The 24,731-nt window shown below is 43.1% G+C and overlaps 1 protein-coding gene across 11 annotated transcripts in view; it reads left to right on the top strand.

Moving 5' to 3' along the window:
* The window catches only part of LOC115155496 (dedicator of cytokinesis protein 9-like), a 178,773-nt gene that overhangs the window by 150,849 nt on the left and 3,193 nt on the right, over window positions 1–24,731 (top strand). For 4 of the 11 annotated variants that reach the window (XM_029702150.1, XM_029702148.1, XM_029702147.1 and 1 more), the window contains exons 35-52: window positions 3,236–3,350; window positions 3,583–3,649; window positions 3,794–3,841; window positions 5,584–5,723; window positions 6,615–6,730; window positions 7,032–7,169; window positions 7,275–7,457; window positions 9,514–9,627; window positions 9,730–9,945; window positions 10,711–10,768; window positions 11,535–11,641; window positions 17,270–17,392; window positions 20,541–20,654; window positions 20,997–21,002; window positions 22,126–22,155; window positions 22,799–22,945; window positions 23,036–23,246; window positions 24,125–24,315. In XM_029702150.1, coding sequence (XP_029558010.1) covers window positions 3,236–3,350; window positions 3,583–3,649; window positions 3,794–3,841; window positions 5,584–5,723; window positions 6,615–6,730; window positions 7,032–7,169; window positions 7,275–7,457; window positions 9,514–9,627; window positions 9,730–9,945; window positions 10,711–10,768; window positions 11,535–11,641; window positions 17,270–17,392; window positions 20,541–20,654; window positions 20,997–21,002; window positions 22,126–22,155; window positions 22,799–22,945; window positions 23,036–23,246; window positions 24,125–24,315 — 2,124 coding nt within the window. Of the gene's footprint in view, window positions 1–3,235; window positions 3,351–3,582; window positions 3,650–3,793; window positions 3,842–5,583; window positions 5,724–6,076; window positions 6,121–6,614; window positions 6,731–7,031; window positions 7,170–7,274; window positions 7,458–9,513; window positions 9,628–9,729; window positions 9,946–10,710; window positions 10,769–11,534; window positions 11,642–17,269; window positions 17,393–20,540; window positions 20,655–20,996; window positions 21,003–22,125; window positions 22,156–22,798; window positions 22,946–23,035; window positions 23,247–23,870; window positions 24,002–24,124; window positions 24,316–24,731 lie in introns of those variants that run through there. The other 7 variants (XM_029702157.1, XM_029702153.1, XM_029702156.1 and 4 more) reach the window with 5 other exon arrangements.

Below are 24,731 nucleotides of genomic sequence, written 5' to 3'. Positions count from 1 at the left end.
TAGTCTTTTAGTGTTAGTCTGTTAGTCTGTTAGTGTTAGTCTGTTAGTGTTGGTCTGTTAGTCTGTTAGTCTGTTAGTGTTAGTCTGTTAGTGTTAGTCTGTTAGTGTTAGTCTGTTAGTCTGTTAGTGTTAGTGTTAGTCTGTTAGCGTTAGTCTGTTAGTCTGTTAGTGTTAGTCTGTTAGTGTTAGTCTGTTAGTCTGTTAGTGTTAGTCTGTTAGTGTTAGTCTGTTAGTCTGTTAGTGTTAGTCTGTTAGTGTTAGTCTGTTAGTCTGTTAGTGTTAGTCTGTTAGTGTTAGTCTGTTAGTGTTAGTCTGTTAGTGTTAGTCTGTTAGTGTTAGTGTTAGTCTGTTAGTCTAGTTAGGCTAGAAGTAAATCTGGGTGGGATTTCAGCAGCTATTTAGTTGGTCAGATTTATGCCATAGATTTAGTTGAGGATGTTCCATGCATCGTTTTCAGTATTTTCTCAGACAGACACATAAGAGGTCAACCTGTTCTACCAATGACAGTTATGAGGTTAGTGCCTGTTAACTTGTCATTGTACTATTGACTCCTCCATCCACCTACCCACTACTGCTGCTGGCAGAGGGAGAATTTCAGGCGGAGACACTGCCAATATGCTACGCTTATTTTCCGAACCCGAGGACTCCATTCGCTCCAAACGTGCCACCATGGACTTTATCCTGCTCACTGTCCCCAGTGTTTCAGAGAATTATTTACATTTACATTTACATTTAAGTCATTTAGCAGACGCTCTTATCCAGAGCGACTTGGATCATGACCCCCACCACTCCAAGTACAGAATTAGAATAAACATCCCTCACCCTTACCTTCTCCCCTTCCTCCCAAGAGTGTCCTGTGTGTGAGTGTGTGTTTTAGTCTTTGCCGAGGTCCTTTCTTTGCCAGGAGGATGATACACAGTTTAATCTCTGGTGCCATGAAGCACAGCTACTGCTTTCTGGTTTTCTGTAGGTGTGACACTGAAGCATGTAACCCGGCTGGAGACTCTTCATTTCTGATCTCCCTCATGTGTGCCGTGTGACTCTTTTAGCTGTAAGAGTTTTAGAGGATTGTTCTCAGAACATCTAGAACAGTTACCGTTTATGGATTCTCAATGTTGCTCCTTGCTGAAACAAGACAGGTGTTGTAGCGAACGAGTATTCGGTTGCCTAGGCAACGCCCTCCTCCTCCCTGCGGAAGCACACATCGACATATGCCGTCAGGAGCTGTGGAAAAGGAGAACATTTGTTTGGTTATAACGGTGACCACGGTCATTTTGGCTGACCAATAACCGTCATCCAAAATTTCATGACCGTCACAAGCCCTCTACAGTATGTACTGATGAGGAGGTCCTCTTTCTTTGTGTTGTGTTTCTGTCTGTTCTTTTCACAGTTTTCTTTATGAATGATAGTCTGAGGAGACAGTCAGTCAGAAAGGGAAAGAAAGACAATGCAATATTTGCTTCATTTTTAAGCCATGAATGACATCCATCTACGATATATAGTCTCTCTTTGATAAAGAATTCATGAAAATGATCGCCTACTGTGTTTAGTCAAGTTTTCAGACTGAGTGTACAAAACATTAAAGGACACATGCAATTTCATGGCATAGACTGACCAGGTGAATCCAGGGGAAAGCTATGATCTCTTATTGATGTCACTTATTAAATCCTCTTCAATCAGTGAAGGGGAGGAGGCAGGTTAAAGGTGGATTTTTAAGCCTCAAGACAATTGTAGACATGGATTGTGTATGTGTGCCATTCAGGGGATGAATGGGCAAGAAAAAATATTTAAGTGCATTTGAATGGGGTATGGTAGTAGGTTGCCAGGCGCATGACTTTATGTCAAGAATTGCAACGCTGCTGGGTTTTTCATGCTCAAAAGTTTCCTGTGTGTATCAAGAATGGTCCACCACCCAAAGGACATCCAACCAACTTGACACAACTGTGGGAAGCATTGAAGTCAACATGGGCCAGTGTCCCTGTGGAAATATTTCGACACATTGTAAAGTCCATGCGCCAACGAATTAAGGCTGTTCTGAGGGCAAAAGGGTGGAGGTATAACTCAATATTAGGGAGGTGTTCCTAATGTTTGGTATAATCTGTGTATATGGCAGCTACGTTTAGCCGCTAACTATCTCTGTCAACAAGATATGGCTTCAGTCTGTTAGCTCTGATCTACACTAACTCACCGCTGGTAAAGCAAGACGCTGTATTTTCCCACGCTATGGTAGATCTGCTACTCCACTGCTTTGTCGGTTCCTGCTTCCTGCTCTCTGTCCCAGCTTGGAGAGTGCTTTGTTGAATCCTGCTTCCTGCTCTCTGTCCCGGCTTGGAGAGTGCTTTGTTGACTCCTGCTTCCTGCTCTCTGTCCCAGCTTGGAGAGTGCTTTGTTGATTCCTGCTTCCTGCTCTCTGTCCCGGCTTGGAGAGTGTTTTGTTGATTCCTGCTTCCTGCACTCTGTCCCGGCTTGGAGAGTGCTTTGTTGATTCCTGCTTCCTGCTCTCTGTCCCAGCTTGGAGAGTGTTTTGTTGATTCCTGCTTGTTGCTTTCTGTCCCGGCTTGGAGAGTGCTTTGTTGACTCCTGCTTCCCGCTCTCTGTCCCGGCTTGGAGAGTGCTTTGTTGATTCCTGCTTCCTGCTCTCTGTCCCGGCTTGGAGAGTGCTTTGTTGATTCTTGCTTCCTGCTCTCTGTCCCGGCTTGGAGATTTCTAGTGATTAAGCCCTGCACGTACAACTGATCTGGCAGTCTCCCCCGCATCTAGACCCCAAAGGGGCCTGAGTGACTGACTCCATTAGTGTAGTCATACGGCACCAAGAGTACCCTGTGCTTGCTGCCAGCCATTACAGTAGGCTTACCTGCTAATGAGTGCATCATATGCATGTAAATGTATAGGAGATAGATGTCCTGAAAGATACTTTAGTATTACATCATCAGAAATCAGAAACAGATGTACTGAAAGGTACTTGAGTCTATCATTGAACTGATGATGTAATACTAATGTTGAAGATACAGAAATCAGCATTCAATATTCTTCAGTATCTTATTTTTCCTACCATTTTTGCCTTATAAAACATGTACAGATTACCATACATTAAGAACAACAACATGGCAAATAGAACAACGAGCACAAATCTCCCAATAGCATTACTGTGTGAATAGAGCAGTGCAACAGGGTGTCAGTAGCGTGTGTTGTAGTGTATTTTAGCTGATCTCTGACCAGCGTGACTGTCCCTCAGAGCCAGCCAGCGTCAGCTCTGAGCGGCAGCCTGCTGCGTTGTGACAAGCTGGACCAGGCTGAGATCAAGAGCCTGCTCATGTGCTTCCTCCACGTTCTCAAGAGCATGTCTGAGGGTAAGACTTTTACCGCTCTCTACTCAAGCACTTCATTTGATTTTGATTTTGGGGGGGGGGCTGGGTATCCTTAGTGAACTGTGTATTCCTACAGCCTCAGGACTACGTCCTAAATGACACCCTATTCCCTATTTCGTGCACTAGTTTTTTTTAACAAGGGCCCATAGGGTACTATAGGATATAGGGTACCATGTAGGACACACATATAACCCTTCACCTCTCCTTCGTTCAGATGCTCTGTTTACCTACTGGAATAAGGCCTCGTCTACTGAGCTCATGGACTTCTTCACTCTAGTAGAGTAAGCATCGGACTGTCAGCTTAACCTTGTTATTGTCCCCATGCTACTTTATACCATTTTACTGTATAGATTTGAGTATGTTTAAGCATCTTTTTATTAGCCCTAATGAGTAACAATGAGTCTAATGCTTTTTTTTGTCTCCAGAGTGTGTCTCCATCAATTCAGATATATAGGAAAGAGATGCATCGCAAGGTAATGCTGTTGTCCAAATGGTTCAATTGAACCTTTTATGGTAAAACCTGTAGATGAGACTAAATGACTTAATGTGTTACACCTTTTGTTGATAGTATCGTGTTGAAAATGTTGTTGTTTTAATGTCAACGTGAATATTGTCCAAGCCATTTTAAGGTGATAGTACACCACAAGCTGTTCCATATCTACTGACGATGCTATGAATGTTTTCTAGTAGCATCTGAGATCGTTTGAATGACACAACCATTGCCTGATGTCGCTAGCGATAGGTCTAAAACAGTGCTCATGTGTGGCTTGGTTTGTTGAGTTGTATTAGCGTTGTGTGTAAAGTAAAGGCCCTCGAACGCTACAGAACGCGCACTATAACCACACATCACCCAGTACGCTCATAGTTACCTTTGGACTGGACTCTGGCACACACTTTCTCTGTGAGAGCTCTGTCCTGATGGCTCTCCTATCTCTCTGACCACCACCACTGTCTGTTTATCTGTTCACTTTAATGCTGGCAAGTTTAATATAGTAAATAAAACAAACATGGCTCCTGCCCCCTCCTGCTTGGGTAAGACTACAAATGGAATTAACTCTCCTATACTAAAAGCATGTTTTCTTCTCTCTTTTCTGATTGGCCATCTTATAACGCCACACCACTTTGATTGGCCATGTAATTGCACCACACAACTATAACCTGCCATGAGCTTCACCGTCTACTGTGTCTCTTTCATAGTCACATGCATGCGTTGGCTTCTGCTGTTACTAACTGCTATAGTGCTGCTCTAGCAATGTCTGCTTCTCTGGATCGCCTCACAACCTGACTTATCAACACTGAATCAAGATTGTATAGATGATCACAAATACACTGAGTGCACAAAACATTATGAACACCTGCTCTTTCCATGACATCGACTGACCAGGTGAATTCAGGTGAAAGATATGATCCCTTATTGATGTCACTTGTTAAATCCACTTCAATCAGTGTAGATGAAGGGGAGGAGACGGGTTAAATGAGGATTTTTAAGGCTTCTGACAATTGTAGATATGGATTGTGTATGTGTACCATTCAGAGGGTGAATAGACAAGACAAAATATTTAAGTGCCTTTGAATGGGGTATGGTATTAGGTACCAGGCGCACCAGTTTGAGTGTGTCAAGAACAGCAACGCTGCTGGGTTTTGAACACTCAACTGTTTCCCTGTGTGTATCAAGAAAGGTCCACCACCCAAAGGACATCCAGCCAACTTGACACAACTGTGGAAAGCATTGGATTTATCATGGACCAGCATCCCTGTGGAACGCTTTCGACACCTTGTAGAATCCATGACCCGGCGAATTGAGGCTGTTCTGAGGGCAAAAGGGGGTTCAACTCAATATTAAGAAGGTGTTCCTAATGTTTTGTACACTCAGTGTAGAAAGAATAGTCGTGTGTCAAATTAGCCTCAAAATGCTCCTAACATACCTAAAGCAGACATTCCTATGGATTTTATTTTCTCTTTGGCCCTATTTCTAGCCTGGGAGCCAGTTTATGATTTAGACAACCTTAAACAGGAACTGATCTGGCTACCAGGCTATACAATATTTCCTTCTATTTTGTGATCAATAGAATAGTTAGGTATGTGTAATATCTATTTTAACCTGCTTGACTAACCCTGGCCCTGGTATGTGTGATATCCATTCTAACCTGCTTGACTAACCCTGGTCCTGCTGGTAGTGGGCCAGTTGTCTAACAGTTTCCTGTTTCCTCATCAGGAGCCAGGAAGGGGTGGGACTCATAGCAGCACATGAGCGGAAGTCTCAGACTCTGCCTGTGTCCCGTAACAGGGCGGGAATGATGCATGCCCGCTTACAGCAACTCAACAGCCTGGATAACTCATACACATTTAACCACAGTAAGTGTCCCCAATCACCCGCCTCTTAACTATAGGCCCCTCCCTCTGTAGTCAGTCACCTCATCCTCATCATCATCATTATGTGTGCCACACCCAAGTCCAAAGTCAGCCGTTCCTGAGCCATTTCTCTATGGATGTGGTGGTTTTGAGTGAACAAAAGTGAAGGGTTTTATCCTAGAGAGTATATGACCCCTTGGGGGTCAACACATATCCAGTGGCGACTGAAGGGATGGTTTTAATCAGGACCAAGTTCACTGTTGTAACCGTTGTATTGACTTCACCAAAAGCAAAAGAGATTCAGCTCTATAGTAAGTTGATTCCCTTTAATGAAGTGAATTTCTTTGTGTTTTCAGTGTAAGAAAGATTTCAAGTGTTCTTGGAATATCTGTAGACCATGGTAAGAATGTATCAGGTCAACGACAGGCAGCTTACAGACTATTAGCTCTGTTCATCTGGTTGAATTAAGAGCATGCCATTTTAGCTGAGAATGAGCCCTTTTAAACCCTCTGTTCCCCCTGACCTGTTAATTTCTGTTCCCTTCGTAACTCATTTCATTGTATTCAAACCTCTGAAGTTGAATGCATTTGTTTTCAACTCAACATTATTACCTCCTCTTAAGCAATGTTTTTTTTTTGCCTTGATACTAATAATAGCTATTCTTTCAGACTGTATTGTAATGATTACTCACAAGAGGGCATCTCGTCATCTCAAATGGCACCCTATTCCCTATATGGTGGACTACTTTTGACCAAAGCCCTATGTGCCCTGGTAAAAAAGTAGTGCACTAAATAGAGATGATGGTGCCATTTGAGATGCAACCAGAGCAGTACAGGAGTGTATTGTAGGGCTGATGTGAGAGAGCTCCAGCAGTGTGGTGTGTGTCCTCTGCAGCCTATAGCCACTCTGATGCTGACGTGCTGAACCAATCGGTTCTGGAGGCTAACATCGCCACGGAGGTCTGCCTCACCGTGCTGGACACTCTCAGCATCTTCATCATGGGATTCAAGGTACACTCCTAACTGCTGGTTCTGTGGCTTATAATAAATGATCCTCAACATGTAAAACACATCACCTTCCTTGCTTGTTATGTGATTATGTTATCTAAGAAACTTGAAACTCCCTCTTCAGCTTTGCCTTACCAATCACTGACAAGAACCCCCTCCTGCTTGTCTACATACATGCACATCTATGTTGATGCTGATGTTATTTGATATTTCACCCTTTTTCTACTTCTTACTTGATGTTGTCTGTTAGTGTCAATCCCTGGCTTTTTGAAGTTGCTAACTGTCTGTCCTTGTATGTGGTCAGACCCAGCTCTGTTCGGACCATGGCCACAACCCGCTCATGAAGAAGGTGTTTGAGGTGCACCTCTGCTTCCTACAAATCAACCAATCAGAGACGGCCCTGAAGCAGGTCTTCACCTCGCTGCGCACCTTCATCTACAAGGTGACGAGGTCATCGGTTCTTAACAGTTCACAGTTAGTCAAGTGTTTTTCTCTCCCTGTCTTAAACGTGCCGACTATCTAATCATCACTGTGCGTCTGTTTCCAGTTCCCCTGCACCTTCTTCGAGGGTCGTGCTGACATGTGTGCTTCGTTCTGCTACGAGATCCTGAAGTGCTGCAACTCCAAACTGAGCTCCATCCGCAGCGACGCCGCCCGCCTCCTCTACTTCCTCATGAAGAGTAACTTTGACTACACAGGACGGAAGTCCTTCGTCCGCACTCACCTACAGGTGAGAGAGAGGGAGAGAGAGGGAGCGCGAGAGAGAGAGATGGGGGGGAGGAGGTTACCCTCTACATGCCGATCCATTTGTCTCCTCAGAACGTCTCTATGTGGAAGAACAGTCTATGGAACTGTCCTAAAGAGTGGTTTGTCTAATGGTTATGGGAGTAGTTTGTTATTGACGTGATGGTTATGGGAGTAGTTTGTTATTGACGTGATGGTTATGGGAGTAGTTTGTTATTGACGTGATGGTTATGGGAGTAGTGTGTTATTGACGTGATGGTTATGGGAGTTTGTTATCGACATGATGGTTATGGGAGTAGTTTGTTATCGACGTGATGGTTATGGGAGTAGTTTGTTATTGATGTGATGGTTATGGGAGTAGTTTGTTATTGACGTGATGGTTATGGGAGTAGTTTGTTATTGACGTGATGGTTATGGGAGTAGTTTGTTATTGACGTGATGGTTATGGGAGTAGTTTGTTATCGACGTGATAGTTTTGGGAGTAGTTTGTTATCGACGTGATGGTTATGGGAGTAGTTTGTTATCGACGTGATAGTTTTGGGAGTAGTTTGTTATTGACGTGATGGTTATGGGAGTAGTTTGTTATCGACGTGATGGTTATGGGAGTAGTTTGTTATCGATGTGATGGTTATGGGAGTAGTGTGTTATTGACGTGATGGTTTTGGGAGTAGTTTGTTATTGACGTGATGGTTATGGGAGTAGTTTGTTATCGACGTGATGGTCATGGGAGTAGTTTGTTATCGATGTGATGGTTATGGGAGTAGTGTGTTATTGACGTGATGGTTATGGGAGTAGTTTGTTATTGACGTGATGTTATGGGAGTAGTTTGTTATTGACGTGATGGTTATGGGAGTAGTGTGTTATTGACGTGATGGTTATGGGAGTAGTTTGTTATCGATGTGATGGTTATGGGAGTAGTGTGTTATTGACGTGATGGTTATGGGAGTAGTTTGTTATCGATGTGATGGTTATGGGAGTAGTTTGTTATTGACGTGATGGTTATGGGAGTAGTGTGTTATTGACGTGATGGTTATGGGAGTAGTTTGTTATCGATGTGATGGTTATGGGAGTAGTTTGTTATCGATGTGATGGTTATGGGAGTAGTTTGTTATTGACGTGATGGTTATGGGAGTAGTTTGTTATCGATGTGATGGTTATGGGAGTAGTTTGTTATCGATGTGATGGTTATGGGAGTAGTTTGTTATCGATGTGATGGTTATGGGAGTAGTTTGTTATCGATGTGATGGTTATGGGAGTAGTTTGTTATCGATGTGATGGTTATGGGAGTAGTTTGTTATCGATGTGATGGTTATGGGAGTAGTTTGTTATCGATGTGATGGTTATGGGAGTAGTTTGTTATCGATGTGATGGTTATGGGAGTAGTGTGTTATTGACGTGATGGTTATGGGAGTAGTTTGTTATCGATGTGATGGTTATGGGAGTAGTGTGTTATTGACGTGATGGTTATGGGAGTAGTTTGTTATTGACGTGATGGTTATGGGAGTAGTGTGTTATTGACGTGATGGTTATGGGAGTAGTTTGTTATCGATGTGATGGTTATGGGAGTAGTGTGTTATTGACGTGATGGTTATGGGAGTAGTTTGTTATCGATGTGATGGTTATGGGAGTAGTTTGTTATTGACGTGATGGTTATGGGAGTAGTGTGTTATTGACGTGATGGTTATGGGAGTAGTTTGTTATCGATGTGATGGTTATGGGAGTAGTTTGTTATCGATGTGATGGTTATGGGAGTAGTTTGTTATTGACGTGATGGTTATGGGAGTAGTTTGTTATCGATGTGATGGTTATGGGAGTAGTTTGTTATCGATGTGATGGTTATGGGAGTAGTTTGTTATCGATGTGATGGTTATGGGAGTAGTTTGTTATCGATGTGATGGTTATGGGAGTAGTTTGTTATCGATGTGATGGTTATGGGAGTAGTTTGTTATCGATGTGATGGTTATGGGAGTAGTTTGTTATCGATGTGATGGTTATGGGAGTAGTTTGTTATTGACGTGTGCAACTTCTGCCATCTCGCTCAGGTGGTGATCGCCGTCAGTCAGCTGATCGCTGACGTCATCGGTATTGGAGGAACCCGCTTCCAGCAGTCCCTATCCATCATCAACAACTGTGCCAACAGTGATAAGACAATCAAGGTCCGAACCCGATGGATGCTCTATTCTCATTCAAACTCCATGTTACCATTGGACCACATTAATAATCTAGTCTTTACTCTTCCTGTTTATTGTCCTGTAAAGAACACAGCCTTCCCATCAGATGTGAAGGACCTGACCAAGCGGATCCGGACGGTCCTGATGGCCACGGCTCAGATGAAGGAGCATGAGAGGGACCCGGAGATGCTGGTGGATCTGCAGTACAGCCTAGCAAAGTCCTACGCCAGCACGCCCGAGCTCCGCAAGACCTGGCTGGACAGCATGGCCCGCATCCATGTGAAGAATGGAGACCTGTCCGAGGTCTGTACCAGGCTAGGGGTCAGGCTAGGGGTCAGAGTGTGAAGAATGGAGACCTATCCGAGGTCGGGAACCAGGCTAGGGTTCAGGCTATGGGTCAGAGTGTGAAGAATGGAGACCTGTCAGAGGGCGATACCAGGCTAGGGATCAGAGTGTGAAGAATGGAGACTTGTCCGAGGTCGGTACCAGGCTAGGGGTCAGGCTAGGGGTTCGAGTGTGAAGAATGGAGACCTGTCTGAGGTCTGTACCAGGCTAGGGGTCAGAGTTTGAAGAATGGAGAACTGTCTGAGATCTGTACCAGGCTAGGGGTCAGAGTGTGAAGAATGGAGACCTGTCCAAGGTCTGTACCAGGCTAGGGGTCAGGCTAGGGGTCAGAGTGTGAAGAATGGAGACCTGTCCGAGGTCTGTACCAGGCTAGGATTCGGGCTAGGGGTCAGAGTGGGAAGAATGGAGACCTGACCGAGGTCGGTATCAGGCTAGGGTTCGGGCTAGGGGTCAGAGTGTGAAGAATGGAGACCTGTCCGAGGTCGGTACCAGGCTAGGGTTCGGGCTAGGGGTCAGAGTGTGAAGAATGGAGACCTGTCCCGAGATCGGTACCGGGGTCATGCTATGGGTCACAGTGTATAAGTATAAGAGGATGGGCCTATGCCAGAGGGATAGGTGTTATTTTGAGGTGTAGTTATTTAAGGAGTGGATTATGGAATTCAAGTCATGTGGCTGGCTAGTAAAACATACTGATGTATCTGTGATGTTCTCTGTTGTTCACAGGCAGCCATGTGTTATGTGCACGTGGCAGCACTGGTGGCCGAGTATCTCCGGAGGAAAGGTGCAGTATGTTGCTCATTATTGCCACTTGATGGTGCCATTTTCTCTTTTTTACAGACTTCACAAGGGGTTAATTAAATGGTCAGCGCGATGTGATTTTAATGAAATGATTGGTAGTTATTCGTTTGTTATTAATAAGTAGTCCAATACTATACTGTGCATATTGTACATATTTCTATGTAATCTGTCGTTCTTGCGTCTCAGAGTAGGAGTGCTGATCTAGGATCAGGTTCTCCCAGTCCATTCTTATTCAATGTGATCTAAAAAGGCAAAAATATCAGTACTCTAACATTTTAGTCATTTAGCAGACGCTCTTATCTAGAGCGACTTACAGTAGTGAATGCATACATTTCAGACATTTCATAAATGTTTTCCCCGTACTGGTCCCCCGTGGGAATCGAACCCACAACCCTGGCGTTGCAAACACCATGCTATACCAACTGAGCCACACGGGACCCTAACGCTTGATACAGGCAATCCCAGATTTGTGATTTGGTTATGTAATCTGTGTTTCAGTGTTAGTTCACACGTGTTCTTTACTTCTTAACACCAGAGGGTTAATCACCTCAGCAGGTCCAATCATAGCACACTATATGAGAGAGCAATTCTCAAACGTTGACCTTTTGCCTGTTTGTACATGACAATGTTCTGAGTGAAATCATATTTTCCCCTTTAATGTAGAACCTGTCTAATAGGCCACAGAAATAAGAAAACATCTGTCTTTTTTGGTTTATTGATGATGTTCCCATCTCCTTAACGGTCCGTAGGCATGTTCAAGCAGGGCTGCTCAGCCTTCCGAGTGGTCACCCCCAACATTGATGAGGAGGTATCCATGATGGAGGATGTGGGCATGCAGGATGTCCACTTCAACGAGGTGAGAGACTAAAAGCCAGCTTCCCTCTGTTGCTAGGCCAGCTAATGAGTTCTGGTTCTTGTTCCTTTCTGGGCAGGCATTCACAAGTCTTATATCCATTTCACACTAAGACGTTTTTCCGCCAACTTTATCATACCGCCAACTTCATCATACCGCCAACTTTATCATACCGCCAACTTTATCATACCGCCAACTTTATCATACCGCCAACTTTTATCATACCGCCAACTTCATCATACCGCCAACTTCATCATACCGCCAACTTCATCATACCGCCAACTTCATCATACCGCCAACTTCATCATACCGCCAACTTCATCATACCGCCAACTTCATCATACCGCCAACTTCATCATACCGCCAACTTCATCATACCGCCAACTTCATCATACCGCCAACTTCATCATACCGCCAACTTCATCATACCGCCAACTTCATCATACCGCCAACTTTCATCATACCGCCAACTTTCATCATACCGCCAACTTCATCATACCGCCAACTTCATCATACCGCCAACTTCATCATACCGCCAACTTTCATCATACCGCCAACTTTCATCATACCGCCAACTTCATCATACCGCCAACTTCATCATACCGCCAACTTCATCATACCGCCAACTTTCATCATACCGCCAACTTTATTCTGCCTTTTCTTTATATCTGAAAGGTATTGCCGGTATCAAAGCCAAAACTTTTATTTCCACCTAACGACCAGACTTGGAACACACACCCACTCCACTCAATATCAGGCTAGTGATTGCTTTGCAACACTTGCAGTTAGCCACTGATTCCTTCCAAACCACTCATTGTTGAATTTGCGATTTCCGACTTGTTGTGTAATGTTTATGTCCAATGGCCGATGAGCACCGATACATTTTATCTATAATTTCTCTTCATATGACAAGGAAGGAAAAGGATTTTCCAGTAGATTATCGACTTGATTCATGATTACTGCTTGTCTAGTTTGCTAGCTAAAATGTTGACATGATCAGTCCAATCAAAGCTACGGTAGATATAACGTGATTTGACGTCATTTAATCTGTGGCCAATGACCTTGAGCTTTCTTGGATGGGCACTTTTAATGTAAATGTATGGCAGCCCCTAGGGGGCTTGAACTGACTAACTTTCCCTGTAGATTCTGCGATGACATAGTGTCCCCATAAGTGACAGAACACTGAGCCAATCACGGCGCAACTAAAGAGTATTTTCCGCTGGCTGCCCCTCCACCACAGAAAGCACTGACCTAGGCTGAAACACTTGCATTTTGGTGCTGCAATACTCAAGAAAGCAAGAAAGAGATAATGCTTGTATGCAGCTTTATTCACTCAATAAATGTGTTTTTACATTGTTTGCAAACTGATATGTAACACAAATAAATGCCAAAATAACATTCAAAACAGGCAACAAGCCCTAAACAGGTGGGGCTCGAAACAGGTGGTGCTCTGCCCCACCTGCCCTGAATGACAGGTCACCACTGGGTCTAGTTGACTCATTTATTAAAACATTTTGCCATGTTATGTAGTTTAACAAGTGGATTATTTAGCTTTTCACTTGCAGTCCCTACAAAGCCTGTGACTTCACTGACTTGTCTGATAACCAATCAATGTGGTTTTGTTTCACTGAATCTATTTGGTTAAATTGGTTTCTGTCTGGGCAAATAAGTGATCACTGATTAGAAACATTTAGTATGCTATAATGTAGTCTAAATCACTGATCAGAAACATATAGCGTGCTATAATGTAGTCTAAATCACTGATCAGAAACATTTAGCGTGCTATAATATAGTCTAAATCACTGATCAGAAACATTTAGCATGCTATAATGTAGTCTAAATCAAGTGTTAATCTATCACTGATCAGAAACATTTAGCGTGCTATAATGTAGTCTAAATCACTGATCAGAAACATTTAGCGTGCTATAATGTAGTCTAAATCACTGATCAGAAACATTTAGCGTGCTATAATGTAGTCTAAATCACTGATCAGAAACATTTAGCATGCTATAATGTAGTCTAAATCACTGATCAGAAACATTTAGCGTGCTATAATGTAGTCTAAATCACTGATCAGAAACATTTAGCGTGCTATAATGTAGTCTAAATCACTGATCAGAAACATTTAGAATGCTATAATGTAGTCTAAATTACTGATCAGAAACATTTAGCGTGCTATAATGTAGTCTAAATCACTGATCAGAAACATTTAGTGTGTTATAATGTAGTCTAAATCACTGATCAAAAACATTTAGCATGCTATAATGTAGTCTAAATCACTGATCAGAAACATTTAGCGTGCTATAATGTAGTCTAAATCACTGATCAGAAACATTTGGCGTGCTATAATGTAGTCTAAATCACTGATCAGAAACATTTAGCGTGCTATAATGTAGTCTAAATCACTGATCAGAAACATTTAGCATGCTATAATGTAGTCTAAATCACTGATCAAAAACATTTAGCGTGCTATAATGTAGTCTAAATCAAGTGTTAGTCTATCACTGATCAGAAACATTTAGCGTGCTATAATGTAGTCTAAATCAAGTGTTAATCTATCACTGATCAGAAACGTTTAGCATGCTATAATGTAGTCTAAATCACTGATCAGAAACATTTAGCATGCTATAATGTAGTCTAAATCACTGATCAAAAACATTTAGCGTGCTATAATGTAGTCTAAATCAAGTGTTAATCTATCACTTATCAGAAACATTTAGCATGCTATAATGTAGTCTAAATCAAGTGTTAATCTATCACTGATCAGAAACGTTTAGCATGCTATAATGTAGTCTAAATCACTGATCAGAAACATTTAGCATGCTATAATGTAGTCTAAATCACTGATCCGAAACATTTAGCGTGCTATAATGTAGTCTAAATCACTGATCAGAAACATTTAGCGTGCTATAATGTAGTCTAAATCACTGATCAGAAACATTTAGCGTGCTATAATGTAGTCTAAATCAAGTGTTAATCTATCACTTATCAGAAACATTTAGCGTGCTATAATGTAGTCTAAATCAAGTGTTAATCTATCACTTATCAGAAACATTTAGCATGCTATAATGTAGTCTAAATCAAGTGTTAATCTATCACTGATCAGAAACATTTAGCATGCTATAATGTAGTCTAAATCACTGATCAGAAACATTTAGCATGCTATAATGTAGTCTAAATCACTGATCAGAAACATTTAGTGTGCTATAATGTAGTCTAAATCACTGATCAGAAACATTTAGCGTGCTATAATGTAGTCTAAATCACTGATCAGAAACATTTAGCGTGCTATAATGTATAAATCACTGATCATAAACATGTAGCATGCTATAATGTAGTCTAAATCACTGATCAGAAACATTTAGCGTGCTATAATGTAGTCTAAATCAAGTGTTAATCTATCACTGATCAGAAACATTTAGCGTGCTATAATGTAGTCTAAATCAAGTGCAGGCCTATTATTTTGCTCAATCATATATAGACAACTCCAAAAGCCCGCGGAGGTTGTGAAATATGAACAGGAGACTCACATGCTTCTGAAAATAGGATTGCTATTATTTTCTATCAGTATCATGATGAATGTAAGACCCAACGACTGCTCTCTAACGAAGCGGGGTGAGGGTAGGACAGAGATGAAAGGTGGCTTGCCATGGTTTCAAAATATCACTTTTTTTTATAGATTATATGACAGCGGTTCCACACGTTGCCTTGAAAGAAATTGTGTGAGAAAAATAGTGTTATTAATACTGTTATTTTTCATTATATTCTTACTATAAAATATATGTGTGTTGACTGTGATCGGGTAGATGTGTCTTATCTGTTTTAATGAACAAAACATCTAACTAGTGATTTCCTTACACAGGCCTGTAACATAGGCCTAATTAAACTCAAAATATGCTATTCCGTTCTTTTGAAAAGGAATTATATTTTTCTTATAATGCTTCTTAGGACCTGCCTAAACAAATAAATAATGGATTTATTTTTGATGGCGTATATTCCCAATGGATTTATTCAAATGGACGCCCACCCATATCTGCATACCTCTACTACCGCTCTTCTTCGGCATGGGAGGTATAAAAGGTGTACGCAGGCAAGAATGTGGTGAAAATGGTTCTGTTTGTAAAGGGGTCATTTAAACATTGGCCAATTGTTTTTTTTACAGGCAAAATACTGTAAATCCTTAGCAGGATTAGCTTCTTTTATGCTCCGTTTAACTCCTTGGCTTCTCTCCAGCACTACTGAACCGCTAATCAAAGGGCTACCAAGACTATTTACATTGCCCCCCCCCCCCCGTCTCTCCCCGTCTTTAGCGCTGCTGCTACTCTCTGTTTATTATCTAATAACTCTACCTGCATGTACATATTGCCTCGACTGGCTGGTGCCCCCGCACATTGACTCTGTACCGGTACTGTATATAGCCTCCACATTGACTCTGTACCGGTGCACCCTGTATATAGCCTCCACATTGACTCTGTACCGTAATACCCTGTATATAGCCTCCACATTGACTCTGTACCGGTACCTCCTGTATATAGCCTCCACATTGACTCTGTACCGGTACCTCCTGTATATAGCCTCCACATTGACTCTGTACCGGTACCCCCTGTATATAGCCTCCACATTGACTCTGTACCGGTACCTCCTGTATATAGCCTCCACATTGACTCTGTACCGGTACCTCCTGTTTATACCCTCCACATTGACTCTGTACCGGTACCCCCTGTATATAGCCTCCACATTGACTCTGTACCGGTACCTCCTGTATATAGCCTCCACATTGACTCTGTACCGGTACCCCCTGTATATAGCCTCCACATTGACTCTGTACCGGTACCTCCTGTATATAGCTTCCACATTGACTCTGTACCGGTACCCCCTGTATATAGCCTCCACATTGACTCTGTACCGGTACCTCCTGTTTATAGCCTCGTTATTGTTATTTTACTGCTGCTCTTTTATTATTTATTCATTATTAATTATTTGATACTTTTATTTCTTTTTTGGGGGTATTTTTCATAAAACTGCATTGTTGGTTAAGGGCTTGTAAGTAAGAATTTCAGGTCTTGTAAGTAAGGTTGTATTGGACGCATGTGACAAATACAGTTTGATTTGATTTGAAATAGTGGAGTTTTCAGTCTCTTGGAGATTACTAGGCATCTACCTTGTAGAGATGTTATCTGTGAATTAGCTCTGCTCCACACTATCCAACAACTGTAAAGCAAAAAACGCTCACAGAACAACATGTAACCAATTCCACGGCTAATTATATGCTTGAATTTAGTACAAAGAAATGGCACAGCATAGCTTATCAGCTCAATAGCTTTTAAGAGGCCATGTGGAACACATTTGCTTTTAAATCCCATTTTCATCTCTTGTTCACCCATATCTTCATTATACACAATGTCAGTGGAGTTATACAACTCTTCATGTTGTGTTACATCAAGGACACTAGCTTGTGTTGCATCAAGGACAATTAGGTCTTTAGTAGTCATAACTCTTCTAGTACTTTTGCACTAACCTTCATAAAAGCTTTGAAATGAAGCCCTGGTATGTCTGTCATCCATAGCCAGATCATCTTCGTGTGGACACGGTATGACAGCAGTGTTTTATCTGTCCCTCTCTCCCATACAGGATGTGCTGATGGAGCTGTTGGAAGAGTGTGCTGATGGCCTGTGGAAGGCTGAGCGCTATGAGCTCATCTCAGACGTCTACAAGCTCATCATCCCCATCTACGAACAGGGGAGGGATTTTGAGGTACAGCAGCAGACCTGCAGCCTCTGATGTCACTCTCTATGTCATGGGGCTGAACTCTATCTGATGTCACTGTCTATATCATCGGGCTCAACTCCCTCTGATGTCACTCTCTATGTAATTTAAAAAATATATATATATTTTTTATTTCATCTTTATTTAACCAGGTAGGCTTGGTGAGAACAAGTTCTCATTTACAACTGCGACCTGGCCAAGATAAAGCGAAGCAGTGCGACACAAACAACAACACAGAGTTACACATGGAATACAGTCATTAACACAATAGAAAAAAATTAAGTCTATACACAGTGTGTGCAAATGGCGTGAGGAGGTAAGGCAATAAATAGGCCATAGTAGCAAAGTAATTACAATTTAGCAAATTAACACTGGAGTGATAGATGAGCAGATGGTGATGTGCAAGTAGAAATACCGGTGTGCAAAAGAGCAGAAAAGTAAATAAAAACAATATGGGGATGAGGTAGGTAGATTGGATGGGCTATTTACAGATGGGCTATGTACAGGTGCAGCGATCGGTTAGCTGCTCAGATAGCTGATGTTTAAAGTTAGTCAGGGAAATATAGGTCTCCAGCTTCAGCGATTTTTGCAGTTCGTTCTAGTCATTGGCAGCAGAGAACTGGAAGGAAAGGCGGCCAAAAGAGGTGTTGGCTTTGGGGATGACCAGTGAGATATACCTGCTGGAGCGCGTGCTACGGGTGGGTGTTGTTATCGTGACCAGTGAGCTGAGATAAGGTGGAGCTTTACCTAGCATAGACTTATAGATGATCTGGAGCCAGTGGGTCTGGCGACGAATATGTAGCGATGGCCAGCCGACTAGAGCATACAGGTCGCAGTGGTGGGTAGTATATGGGGCTTTGGTGACAAAACGGATGGCACTGTGATAGACTGCATCTAGTTTGCTGAGTAAAGTATTGGAGGCTATTTTGTAAATGACATCGCCGAAGTCGAGGATTGGTAGGATAGTCAGTTTTACGAGGGTATTTTTGGCGGCGTGAGGGAAGGAGGCTTTGTTGCGAAATAGGAAGCCGATTCTAGATTTAATTTTGGATTGGAGATGTTTAATATGAGTCTGGAAGGACAGTTTACAGTCTAGCCAGACACCAAGGTATTTGTAGTTGTCCACATATTCTAAGTCATAACCGTCCAGAGTAGTGATGCTAGTCGGGTGGGCGGGTGCGGGCAGCGAACGGTTGAAAAGCATGCATTTGGTTTTACTAGCGTTTAAGAGCAGTTGGAGGCCATGGAAGGAGTGTTGCATGGCATTGAAGCTCGTTTGGAGGTTTATTAACACAGTGTCCAAAGAAGGGCCAGATGTATACAGAATGGTGTCGTCTACGTAGAGGTGGATCAGGGAATCACCCGCAGCAAGAGCGACATCGTTGATATATACAGAGAAAAGAGTCGGCCCGAGAATTTAACCCTGTGGTACCCCCATAGAGACTGCCAGAGGTCCAGACAACAGGCCCTCCGATTTGACACACTGAACTCTGTCTGAGAAGTAGTTGGTGAACCAGGCGAGGCAGTAATTTCAGAAACCAAGGCTGTTGAGTCTACCAGATTGACAGAGTCTAAAGCCTTGGCCAGGTCGATGAAGACGGCTGCACAGTACTGTCTTTTATCGATGACGGTTATGATATCGTTTAGTACCTTGAGCGTGGCTGAGGTGCACCCGTGACCAGCTCGGAAACCGGATTTCACAGTGGAGAAGGTACAGTGGGATTCGAAATGGTCAGTGATCTGTTTATTAACTTGGCTTTCAAAGACTTTAGAAAGGCAGGGCAGGATGGATATTGGTCTATAACAGTTTGGGTCTAGAGTGTCACCCCCTTTGAAGAGGGGGATGACCGCGGCAGCTTTCCAATCTTTAGGGATCTCGGACGATACGAAAGTAAGGTTGAACAGACTGGTAATAGGGGTTGCAACAATGGCAGCGGATAATTTTAGAAAGAGAGTGTCCAGATTGTCTAGCCCAGCTGATTTGTACGGGTCCAGGTTTTGTAGCTCTTTCAGAACATTTGCTATCTGGATTTGGGTGAAGGAGAAGGTGGGGAGGCTCGGGCATGTAGCTGCGGGGGCTGTGGAGCTGTTGGCCGGGGTTGGGGTAGCCAGGAGGAAAGCATGGCCAGCCGTAGAAAAATGCTTATTGAAATTCTCGATTATCGTGGATTTATCGGTGGTGACAGTGTTTACTAGCCTCAGTGCAGTGGGCAACTGGGAGGAGGAGCTCTTATTCTCCATGGACTTCACAGTGTCCCAAAATGTTTTGGAGTTAGAGCTACAAGATGCAAATTTCTGTTTGAAAAAGCTAGCCTTTGCTTTCCTGACTGACTGCGTGTATTGGTTCCTGACTTCCCTGAACAGTTGCATATCGCGGGGACTATTTGATGCTATTGCAGTCCGCCACAGGATGTTTTTGTGCTGGTCAAGGGCAGTCAGGTCTGGAGTGAACCAAGAGCTATATCTGTTCTTAGTTCTACATTTTTTGAAAGGGGGCTCAACTCCCGCAGATGTCACTGTCTATGTCATGGGGCTCAACTCCCGCTGATGTCTCTGTCTATGTCATGGGGCCCAACTCCCGCTGATGTCACTGTCTATATCATCAGGCTCAACTCCCTCTGATGTCACTGTCTATGTCATGGGGCCCAACTCCCGCTGATGTCACTCTCTATGTCATGGGGCTCAACTCCCGCTGATGTCTCTGTCTATGTCATGGGGCTCAACTCCTTCTGATGTTACTGTCTATGTCATGGGGCCCAACTCCCGCTGATGTCATTCTCTATGTCATGGGGCTCAACTCCTTCTGATGTCTTTGTCTATGTCATGGGGCCCAACTCCCTCTGATGTCACCGTCTATGTCATGGGGCTCAACTCCCGCTGATGTCACCGTCTATGTCATGTGGCTCAACTCCCACTGATGTCACTGTCTATGTCATGGGGCTCAACTCCTTCTGATGTCACCATCTATGTCATGGGGCTCAACTCCTTCTGATGTCACCATCTATGTCATGGGGCTCAACTCCTTCTGATGTCACTGTCTATGTCATGGGGCTCAACAATAATGTCTCAAGGCCCCCAAACATGCATAAAGACACAGATTCTTATCAATGTGTTTGTGTGTTTCTCAATTCCATAGAAACTGTCTCACCTGTATGACACACTGCATCGTGCCTACATCAAAGTGACAGAGGTCATGCACACGGGCAAGAGGCTGCTGGGAACCTACTTCAGAGTGGCTTTCTTTGGCCAGGTAAGATAATGATTGAAATCTGATGGTAGGCTGTCGTACAACAAAAAACAATGCAATGGAGATCTAACAAGTTATTTCCCTTTCCAACTATACTATTGCTTTGCTCTTTCCAGTATGTTATACAGGTATTAGATATTGTAGATATGATATTTTTTGTATTATTTAAAGATTAATTCAGACATTTAGAATACGTCTCCAAGTGCCCTAGATCAAAACGGTGATCATCTTGATGGGAGCATGGGAGCTGCTGGAAGCGTTTTGATTGATAAAAGCATGACCACATCACGTGGTCTTTTGTTACTCATTCTAATGCTTTTTTTCTGCTTTTCATCCTCTTTAAAGGCAGCGGTAAGTTCTGCCGTAGGCTCTGCTCACTTTCCTGAGCAGCCTAAATCTGTGTGGTGTGCAGCTGCTGTAATCCATGACATGTTTCAACCACTAGTGTGCTACTGCTGTAATCCATGACATGTTTCAGCCACTAGTGTGCTGCTGCTGTAATCCATGACATGTTTCAGCCACTAGTGTGATGCTGCTGTAATCCATTACATGTTTCAGCCACTAGTGTGATGCTGCTGTAATCCATGACATGTTTCTGCCACTAGTGTGATGCTGCTGTAATCCATGACATGTTTCAGCCACTAGTGTGATGCTGCTGTAATCCATGACATGTTTCAGCCACTAGTGTGATGCTGCTGTAATCCATGACATATTTCTGCCACTAGTGTGATGCTGCTGTAATCCATGACATGTTTCAGCCACTAGTGTGATGCTGCTGTAATCCATGACATGTTTCAGCCACTAGTGTGATGCTGCTGTAATCCATGACATGTTTCAGCCACTAGTGTGATGCTGCTGTAATCCATGACATGTTTCAGCCACTAGTGTGCTGCTGCTGTAATCCATGAAATGTTTCTGCCACTAGTGTGATGCTGCTGTAATCCACAAAATGTTTCAGTCACAAGTGTGCTGCTGCTGTAATCCATGACATGCTTCAGCCACTAGTGTGATGCTGCTGTAATCCATGACATGTTTCAGCCACTTGTGTGCTGCTGCTGTAATCCATTACATGTTTCAGCCACTTGTGTGCTGCTTAAAGCTCTTAGCGGTTACATTAACTCACCACTACCTTCCACCTACTTGTTTTACTTTTTTTTACAACAGCAATGCATGTTGCTGATTCAATGGAGTAATCCACTGAATTTGGCTTTTTATGCTTCCATTTTTAGATGTCATTTTCACCTAAGTCTTCTTACACCTGGTTTTTCCTCGTCTTTCAGTGTGTTAACTAGTTGCTTTTGACAGTTTGCTTTGTTGGAGTGGATAACCTTCCCAGAGCCATGTTCCTTCTGACTCAGTGTTATTTCTGTATGTGGTGTTATGGTGTGAATGCTTATCTGCTATAGTTGTAGTCTGGGTAGTGTTGGAATAACTATGATTTTGTTTTCTGTTGCTCTACCTTACAACTCCGTAGCAGTACCAGTTTACTGACTCTGAGACTGAGGTAAATGAATGATGAATGCACTGCGTTGAAGCTTAAGGCTTATGATTGTGGTCTGGGTTAGTACAGTCAGTGGTATTACTGGTATGTGTCCATCACCGCTTCATTACCTCCTCCTAGCTTACCGTATCCATCTCAGCACTCTCTACTACTGCCTGGCTCAGTGTTGCCCTGACAACAAGAGGCTATATTAGTCAAGGTTTAATGGTAGGATTTCATGTCTTACTGGGTAAATGTATCCAGTCATCTAGCTGGTGGCTACTACCCCATTCATCTACAGTGTTAAGGTACTTTTTATTGTCGTTTTTTGGGGTATAAATACTGTAGATACTGTTGATAGAGTGAAATTCAATCCTCTGCATTCGTCATTTTTATTGGTCCCATAGCACTGTTCCTAGACCAGTTTTGTTGTTTGTTTCTGTGCTTTTGGGAATAAGTATTTTGGGAATATTTCTTGCTCTTAGGTTCAGGATTATAGTTCCTTAGCTCCTCGCTTGTGTTGTTGTGCTCATTGTTTTAGGTGTTCATACTACTTTTGATGTCTTTGTTACCTAAATACCTTCACATTTGTGTTTTCATGTTGTTTTCCTATTCTCTAGTACTGTATGTACTATAACCATAGTGTGTAATGTTGGCTTCCTCCTAGGGATTCTTTGAGGATGAAGATGGTAAGGAGTACATCTACAAAGAACCCAAATTCACCCCACTGTCAGAGATATCTCAGAGGCTACTCAAGCTCTACTCTGACAAGTTCGGCCCGGAGAATGTCAAGATGATTCAGGACTCTGGGAGGGTAAGAGTCAAACTTTACTCTTAGTATTTTACTATTTATTTTGGGTTTCCATGGTTCTGATTGGTCCTTCGTGTTATGCGTCCCATCCAGATCAACCCTAAAGATCTGGACTCTAAGTACGCCTACATCCAGGTGACCCACGTTACTCCGTTCCTGGAAGAGAAGGAGCTGATGGACAGGAAGACAGACTTTGAGAAGAGCCACAACATCCGGCGCTTTGTCTTCGAGATGCCCTTCACCGTGTCGGGGAAGAAGCAGGGAGGGGTGGAGGAGCAGTACAAACGCAGGACCATCCTGACCAGTAGGTTCTATAGTACTTCATGTGAATCATAGGGTCAATGTGTTCACAGTAGAGACCCATAGCTAGACCTCTCCTTCTAATGTGCTGGTCATGGATGTAGAGAAGTTCTGACAAAATCTGTGAATTTAAGATATGATTTCCGCTTTAGAGACACAGATTGGGACACACCTCTAGATGACTCATCTCACTGAAAACAACGAGACACAAATATCAGACAGGTTCCTTATCACTCAAACTAACATGATCCGCGCATACTGTTTAGAACATTCCCTACGAGTAGCTGGAAAAAGGGGGAGGGACTCCAGACAATCTACAGATATGTGTAGTCCATGGGACCCAGCCACGGAGCAGACAACCGTATCAAAACCCATCAGTCCACACAGATCCACTCACATTGGAATACTGATGTTAAACATGTCATAGTATCTATAGTATTTACTCAGACAAGCACCTCATTCCCATAGAATACCTTTGCTAGTGCCGGCATACCTGTGTCTTTCTCGCTGTCATATTAGGAAGGGTCGTGTGTAATTATGGAAATATTGGATCAGGTTCTGAGTATGTCAGCTCTTTGTTTAGAATCCTTCTTCATCCTAATTGGTTGTGTTTTATTTTGTTTTACAGTGTGAAAGATCCCGTAGTGCAACCTTTATCTTCATTAACTGATAGGGCTGCCTTACCTCAAAGGTCTTTAGTGAGTGAATGAGTCTCACACTATAAAGCTGCTTGGAACACACATCTGTCTGAACACCTAAGAAATGCACGTGTTGGTAAGGAGTTGTTGTGGGCCAAATAGGGTGACGTAAGCGAAACCACGTTAATTTATCCATTCTCAATCTCTCTCTCTCTCTCTCTCTCTCAATCTCTCTCCCTCATAGCAACCCACTGTTTCCCCTATGTGAAGAAGCGTATTGCGGTGATGTACCAACACCACACAGACCTGAACCCCATAGAGGTGGCTATAGATGAGATGAGCAAGAGGTTGACCGAGCTGAGACAGCTAGTTGCCACCAGCGAGGTGGACATGATCCGCCTGCAGCTGAAACTACAGGGCAGCATCAGTGTCCAGGTACAGACAGCCGTCCTCACAAACCACATCCGCTGTCCTCACAAACCGCATCCGCTGTCCTCACAAACCGCATCCTCTGTCCTCACAAACCACATCCTCTGTCCTCACAAACCACATCCGCTGTCCTCACAAACCACATCCGCTGTCCTCACAAATCACATCCGCTGTCCTCACAAACCACATCCTCTATCCTCACAAACCACATCCTCTGTCCTCACAAACCACATCCTCTGTCCTCACAAACCACATCCGCTGTCCTCACAAACCGCATCCTCTGTCCTCACAAACCACATCCTCTGTCCTCACAAACCACATCCGCTGTCCTCACAAACCACATCCTCTATCCTCACAAACCACATCCTCTATCCTCACAAACCACATCCTCTGTCCTCACAAACCACATCCTCTGTCCTCAA

Source organism: Salmo trutta, chromosome 20 (assembly GCF_901001165.1).
Source record: "Salmo trutta chromosome 20, fSalTru1.1, whole genome shotgun sequence".
In the NCBI taxonomy this organism is placed as follows: Eukaryota; Metazoa; Chordata; class Actinopteri; order Salmoniformes; family Salmonidae; genus Salmo; species Salmo trutta.
Note: the sequence above shows the minus strand (reverse complement) of the source record. Positions and strands in the feature narration are given on the sequence as shown.